The 7,242-nt window shown below is 47.3% G+C and overlaps 2 protein-coding genes across 5 annotated transcripts in view; one reads left to right on the top strand and one right to left on the bottom strand.

Moving 5' to 3' along the window:
• Positions 1-7,242, bottom strand: part of LOC113207047 (23 kDa integral membrane protein) — a 17,677-nt gene that overhangs the window by 9,632 nt on the left and 803 nt on the right. The gene's annotated exons all lie outside the window — the stretch shown is intronic.
• Positions 3,332-7,063, top strand: LOC113207037 (CD63 antigen). Its single transcript, XM_026423391.2, has 5 exons — positions 3,332-3,588; positions 4,518-4,703; positions 4,784-4,954; positions 5,053-5,271; positions 5,354-7,063. Exons 1-5 carry the CDS (start codon positions 3,526-3,528, stop codon positions 5,417-5,419), a joined length of 705 nt encoding a protein of 234 aa, XP_026279176.1. The 5' UTR covers positions 3,332-3,525; the 3' UTR covers positions 5,420-7,063.

Here is a 7,242-nt window from a genome sequence, read left to right on the forward strand (position 1 = left end):
GGGGCGTAAGGTCGTGAGATACGGCTGGGCGAGGTAGACCGATACAATACTCCGAAGAGCTGATATGTCTGGGTCAAAATGAAAAGGAACCCTGACCTTGTTTTCGTACACACACAGTGACTCACTGACACAGCATATAACGTGACTCGGATTGCAAGCTGCTGAGCGATCGATTCACGGCTCGGGGTGAAGATGGCGTCAACTCTCGGTTGTTATCCGCGCATACTTAAGAGGAAGTCCTTGTCTTTTTTGCCCCCGCCAGGTGTTTCGTCGGGTTTTTGTTACCTCCTTTAACCGACACATGATGGCATAAAGACACGTTCGGTCAGCCTGAAGATCGAACTGGGCTATAGCGCCTGGCCGGGGCCCCGGCGGCGCTGAGGTGAATAAACCACGCCGATCGATGCTTACTTTGGCCTCGCGTCCTTGGCGATCAGCCCGCCGGCCGGTATTGACCGCGGCAGCATCAGGGGGGCACGCGCCTCCTTTATTCATCGCCCGGTGGCAATTATAGGGCAGGTTGTGGGCAGGGGGGAGGAGCCCCCCCCTCCCCCCGTGAAACAGCGCTTATCATCGGCTGAACCGGAACACCGGCCGCCCTGGCTGCTGATAAGGGCGCGACCAAAAGACTTTGCGACGACACGTGTGCCGCGGGGGAGGGAAAGGTCGCCGTTCGTATTTTCGTCTTCGAGTTACGCACGACGAAGGAGGGTTCGACGTTTGACGAAACAAGAGCATGCACGATCCCACACCCATACAACGGTACTGGGGTACAGCCACGGACTGGGGGTCTAGGGGCCCAGTCTGGAAACTGCTCCGAGGGGCCCCAAAAGATACCTTTTTTGCCGGCAAGGGGCCCCAAAAGATACCTTTTTGCCTTCAAGGGCCCCAAAAGATGCCTTTTTCGCCTGGGGCCCGGTCGGGATTTCCCGACTAGCCAACCCGGGCCAGTCCGTGGCTGCTGGGGTAGCGCCTGCAACAAGCCGGGTAGGCCACCCCGCCATGCGTCTGCGTTGGGCCGGCGGCCCGCCCTGTGAGCGACTCACTTCCCTCAGGCGAGGGAACAACGTGCGTCGCTGAGGAACGTTCATTGTGGCAGGGCCTTTACTGACTGACTGACTGACTGACTGACTGACTGACTGACTGACTGACTGACTGACTGACTGACTGACTGACTGACTGACTGGAGAAGAGGCCGACTCGGGCAGTGACCCTCCCCCCCACCATCTCCTCTCCAAACTCGGCTCCGGCGAAAGTGCTTCCGCCCAACCCAAGTAAAGTATGAAAACTATCCTCGCCCCCCGGTAGTGCACGCACACACGCGGGCATTCCGACACGTCGTTGTTCACGGGTGTTCACTCTACTCTGCAGAGTTTACCAGATGCTACGATGTGTCAGAAACTTGTGCCGTACTAAAGTGTTCGTGCTTGGTGAATATGGCCGACTCACGCCGCGAGCTCCCGTAGTTATTCTGTACCGCATGCACGCGTGCGGGCAGGTTGCCTACTCACACGGGGCCATAAGGAGCTGTTGTAGTAGGCCAGCGCAGGGCGACTGAGAGCAAAAGTGCAAGCCTGGCGGAATGCAGGCGAGGCCTCGGCCGAGAGGACAGTCGCGACACAGCCTACAGTAATCCCACTTATGCACCCATTCCATTAGTATGAACGCAGATCGGTATTTAGGATGGGACACTGATGATGTTGGCATCAGCTTAATAAACAACATGAAAGAGTATAACTAAATAATATGGTGCAACCAGTGGCATGCAACAAACTCTAGACGGACCAGCAATTTCTGCTCTAAAGCAGAGACGGGGAACGCGAGGACAGGCATGCCTGCTCGCACCCCGTGCATGCGGTACAGTATGACTGCGATAGTGCTCGGTGTGAGTCAGCCACCTGGTATGTTAAAAGTGACATAATACATAATCGCGCGACCAGTAAAAATAATATTTTAAAAAATTTGCTAGTCTGTTTGTTTTTACCTTTTCAGTTATTGTTTTTGTGGTGTTTTTATGTTATGGGTTATTCACTTTGGAGGGAGTTTGTCTCCTTTGCGAATGCCTGGCTTTCAAAGCGCGCGAGTGCCAGCGGGAATACCCGGTGCGGCAACGCTGGAGGGAGCTATCGCCCAACCCACGCCAACGGGTACGCGAGTTAGCGTGTGGTGGCCGCAGCTCAACGTCAGCGTGCACACACATGATTCACTCACAGTGTCTCGGAACCTGGGTGGCCCGCACAACAGCCTCTTAACTCTACCACTCCTGTCCTGTGTGGCACGTATGGGGCACCTTCCTCCTACTTCTTTGTTTCGCTGACGCCCGACGCGAACAATCCAACGGGAGGAACGGAGGCAGCAGGGTGTCGTGAAAGAGATGACTACTGATTGCCCCCCCCCCTTCCCTTCCTGGCCATGTTTTGCACGGCCCGTCAGGCGGCTACGTTTGGAGTAACGGGTACCTCAACTCGTGTGTCAGAGTGAGTGAGAGAAGAGAAGGTCGCGTCTCTTCGCCTGCGGCCCGCCATGCGGCTGTTGACCGCTCTGTCAGATAATGCGAGCGCGACCGGTTCTCATCACCCACAGTCTTGTTCGGAAAATGTCCGCGAATCCCCCTCCCTCTCATAATCCGCACAGTATTGGGTGTCACTTCAGTCAGCCGACGCGCGATTCACCATTATTCACCTTAATATTCACCATCAACACAGCAATCCGTGCTTTCCAGAACATACGACCTTAATAATAGGAGCACTCGCCCACCACCCCGCGAGCGACCGCAGGAGAGGATCAGAATCATTTTCAGGATCCGCAGCCCAGCCCAACCAGTTGGGTCGTTCGTGGGATATGGGCTGTACTGCGGCTACAAAAAAACAAACAAACTCCGAGCGTCAGTCAGCAAGGGGGAAAGGGGGGGGGCAGTCAGGAGTCAGGTGCATTGCACCACAGTGCCATGTTTTATTCTTCGCACCCAGGAGCTTTGGTCCCGTGCCGCTGACGATTCAAACAGGCCGGCTAAAATGAGTCAACATCTGAGCATCCCCCTCCCACCGGCATTCCCCACCCACCACCACCACCACCACCACCACCGACTGGACCGCGGAGAAAACGCGCGATCGAAAAGTAGTCCCTGACTTCGCACACCTCTAGTTTCGTTGAAATTCATGTCGACTGCGGCAAATTGCGACTCAAACTGCCTGGATTACATCTGCGCTACAGGAAGACGAACAGCGGGCGAGGCAGAAGTGTGCAAGGCGCGGTGTGCGGCCGAATGTAGTCACTGACGGCGGAGGGATATACACGGCCACGGGCCGCCCTCTGGGAACGCCGCCAGCCGTCCGCCTGCCTGCCGCTGCCTGTCCTCAGTCTCGACGCGGAGTGCTTCACCTCGGCACGAGCAGACGACGCTTGTTTCTCAATCGCTTTGTTTTCGTGCAAATCAGTGTTGTTTTGGTTGCGAGGAGCACCTTCTCGCTGTGCAAGTGGAAGTGTTTCTTCTTCTCCTGGGATTGACTTAACGCAGCCGTCAAAATGGTGTCTTGCGGCATGTCTTGTATAAAGTACCTCCTGTTTGTTTTCAACTTGTTATTTGCCGTAAGTATCCACCCCATATGGACCTTTACGTTTAGATCGACACTTTGTCAAACTTCCCCTTTCCCCGATGTATTAGTTTTATTTGCTTGTACGCTCGTCAATGTACTGGCTGGAAATATTCACTACTGTAGCCTAATTACAACTCCCTAACTTGGATGTGTGCATGTGCGTCGGACAAAGGCAAACTGTTAAGTATTTAGGCTCATTCTCCTCTCATCCACTGGATCATATGAGGCCCCGCGGGTCGAATGATCCACTACACATTCTCTCGAAACTCTGCGTTTCGAAATAATTTATGAACGACGCAGTTAGGCTGCCCGACCTTTCAATCGCAGCCCCATTCCAGGGCCTCTTCGAATCCGTGCCTGTTCGCGAGCCATCCTCGCTGAAGCATGATATCCCCGTCATGTTGCGCAACGCTCGCTCCCGATGTCCTGACAGTTCCAAGGACTTCTCCTGGATTCCATATTACATTTCTCTCATCCATGGGGCGTAGCGCGCCGTGGTGACTAGGTCGGGTATTGGACCGGGAGCGTAACCACACCCCAACCTAGCCCGGCCAGCCTAGGCTAAGCTGGCCTTTCCCTCTGGGGATTTTGTTGTAATATGAAGACTTGATGTCGGTGTGGGTCGGTGATCTAAATTTTCGATTGCCAACTTATGGCCTCCAGTGTCAGAAGACTGACAGCATCCGTAAACAGCATTTCGGACGAAGGTTATGTCGCCTACCCCACCCCTTAAGGGTTGACAACCCGGCTGCTCGAGCAACAGAGATAGTTGTCACCATTACGTCAAACTTTATTTTCGAATTGCTGTGGTTTGTTTTGTAAACATTATGTCAATATCATGTCAGGATGTCTTGAATTTGTTGCTAAGGTGTTTTGACAATTTGTGACATACTTTCAATGCGCTATTTCCTTCATTTCTAGATCTCTGGCATAACTATCTTGGCTGTGGGGGCAACCATCCTTGCTTCCCAAAATAATCTGCAGCTGATAACTGAAAACTATTGGTCTGGAGCAATTGTGCTAATTGCTGTTGGCTTCATAGTTTTCCTTATCTCTTTCCTGGGCTGCTGTGGAGCCATCCGTAACAGCAATGTTATGGTGATGTCGGTAAGCTAATGATCATTGTCAGGAGATCATACAGTTTCTCTTCTTAATATGTCAGCCTACATCTAACAATTATTTTTCAGTTTGCAATTCTTCTGATCATCATCTTTGTTCTGGAACTCACTGCTGCGGTTGCTGCTTACGTGCTGAGAGCTGATGTTCATGACATGGTTCAGAATGGCTTAAACAAAACTATTTTAAGCTACAACAACAATACTCAATTCAAAGAAGGCTGGAATATCTTGCAACATGATGTAAGCTGTCCTTATTTTATACCTTTTCTTTTGGGAACTCATTTTTATATTTTATCTACAATTCAGACTGTACAACATTTGAAATTTATCTGTTTTAGTTTGAGTGCTGTGGTGTGAATGGACCTGAAGACTGGAAGAATGTGTTCAAAAATACCACTTTGCCTGATGTCTGCTGTCCTGATAAGGATGTGAAAGAGTCTTGTACTATGGGAACCACACAGCACTATACGGAAGGATGTCTGAAGAAGTTTGAAAACACCATTCAGAACAAAGCCCTGCTGGCTGGAGGCATTGCCCTTGCTGTTTGTTTCATCCAGGTAAAGTGTCATTCTGTAAAGCTTAGTCTTCTATAATTACATTGTCCTCTTATTTTAGTTGCATTATTTTGTCTATTTCCAGATAATTGGTGTGATCTTGGCGTGTTGCTTGGGAAAAGCTCTTCGAAAGGATTATGAAACTGTTTAAAGTGTTTTTGAGGACAGTGTCTACATCCGCTAATAAGTGTACTGTGTCATCAGAATCCTTGTGTGGGCCTCTAGTCTTATACTCCACACTGAAAACAAGCCTGATGGTGTCAAACTTAACTTTGTTTTATCTATTTTTTCATCACAATTTCGTACTTGCTGTTTAAAATATATTTTCAGTACTTACATTCTGAGGCATCAGTGTATCTTTAGCCTCCCAGTTCAACTGAAATCCTAATTATTTAATGTTTAGAAACACATTCAGAACTGTGTTCCACTTTAGATATGCATTTATTCTGTGGATTGTGATGTAATTTGGCATCACAAAACCATGGATAATTAAGGTTTCAATTTTAAAATCTATCCCTATCATGACATGTATACTTACTTCAATTTTTATTGTACTGATAAAAATTCACAGGGATGGTTTTTGGAAGGGTGATGGTATTATTGTTGTGGTTTATCAACTGATGACTGTTTTGTAGGAATTTTAATCATGTTCCTGCCATAACTGATATGATTAAAATGTGACTTGATTACAAATCAATTTTGCATCTTGGTGCAAGTAATACTTTGCATTCCCTATGCCCTCTATTTTGTATATAGCTCTAATGGCTTTTTTTCTTTGTTTGTCAGCCCTCTCCAGAATGCTGTTTGTGTTATCAGTTTCAATTGTAATAGAAATTTTTTATACAGAACTTGCAAAAAAATTCTGGTCAGGATTGACAAACATCGTTGTAATTCCTTAACTTGTAATTTTCAATTAGTATATGTTAATGGATATGTATGAGTAATCATACTTAGTTACCCCTTTCATAATTTTACTACTAAAAGAAAATATTTTTGTGCAGCTTTTGTAAGCTTTTCTGTGTAAAGAAAACAATGTCTTAGTTGAGTTTTCAATGATTTCTTGGTGTTACTTCTGTTTGTGACTTCTAGCTATTCATCCTCCTGACCCGTCGTCTGAACAGAGACAGTGCCAAACATTTTTTTCCTTCTCTGGTATGCCTCAATTTTAGAAACAGTTCTCTAATTTCAAAGTACCTCAAAGTTTTCAGAAAATCATGATTGAAGAATGATACATATGTGTTTTTAACAAAAACGTCCCTTTAAATTTCCCTTAGTACAAAGGATGTTTTGACTCACCCCCTTATCATAGCTTAATTAATTCCCTTTCATTGAGATTTTAAAATTAATTGCATGTATAAATGCACATTATAGGAATTTGTCTGAGCACTTTGTCAATACTTTCCATTGTTCAGTTACATTAAGCTGCACAAAACAAAAATAAGATGCAAGAATATGGTGTACTTATCACAATTTTCTCATTTATTTGGTTTGATGTTTCTGCTAGATAACATTTTCTGTCCAACTGAAAGCACAATAGCCTCAGCGTTGTCACTTATCATTTGGGAGCGCAGTGCTTAAATGTTCTATGTATAGAACCATCAGAAGACTATTTGCTCCCTGACTGGTTTGCAAGGCAAACTTCATCCTGTAGTGTGTTGTCTCGTTTGAGCCAAAGACTTTGATATTTACTCACTTGTGTACTATTGTGATTGCGCTACCTGATCTCCCTTCTCTTTGTTTTCTTCTATTGTTTTGAATTTGTGATTGTGTTTCAATAAAACGTCTAGAACCTCTATATCAAACAGACTTTTACCCTCTTTTGTCATTCTGTTGCTGGGGCAACCGTAACAGACATGCGACACGTCACACATTGGAAAGACGCCAGGATGCCCTAAGTGAAGTTAGGGAAGACTTCATCGGAGTGGCAAGGGCGGGCTGCTCACTCCCACTGAACGCATACCAACCCTATACGGG

This window comes from Frankliniella occidentalis, unplaced genomic scaffold, assembly GCF_000697945.3.
Source record: "Frankliniella occidentalis isolate FOCC.00 unplaced genomic scaffold, Focc_3.1 Scaffold431, whole genome shotgun sequence".
Taxonomy (NCBI): Eukaryota; Metazoa; Arthropoda; class Insecta; order Thysanoptera; family Thripidae; genus Frankliniella; species Frankliniella occidentalis.

Coding starts and splice junctions, on each gene's coding strand:
- LOC113207037 (XM_026423391.2), top strand. CDS start 3,526: ATGGTGTCTTGCGGCATGTCTTGTATAAAGTACCTCCTGTTTGTTTTC. Junction 4,704..4,783: donor GCAATGTTATGGTGATGTCG/GTAAGCTAATGA, acceptor ATTATTTTTCAG/TTTGCAATTCTTCTGATCAT. Junction 5,272..5,353: donor TTGCTGTTTGTTTCATCCAG/GTAAAGTGTCAT, acceptor GTCTATTTCCAG/ATAATTGGTGTGATCTTGGC.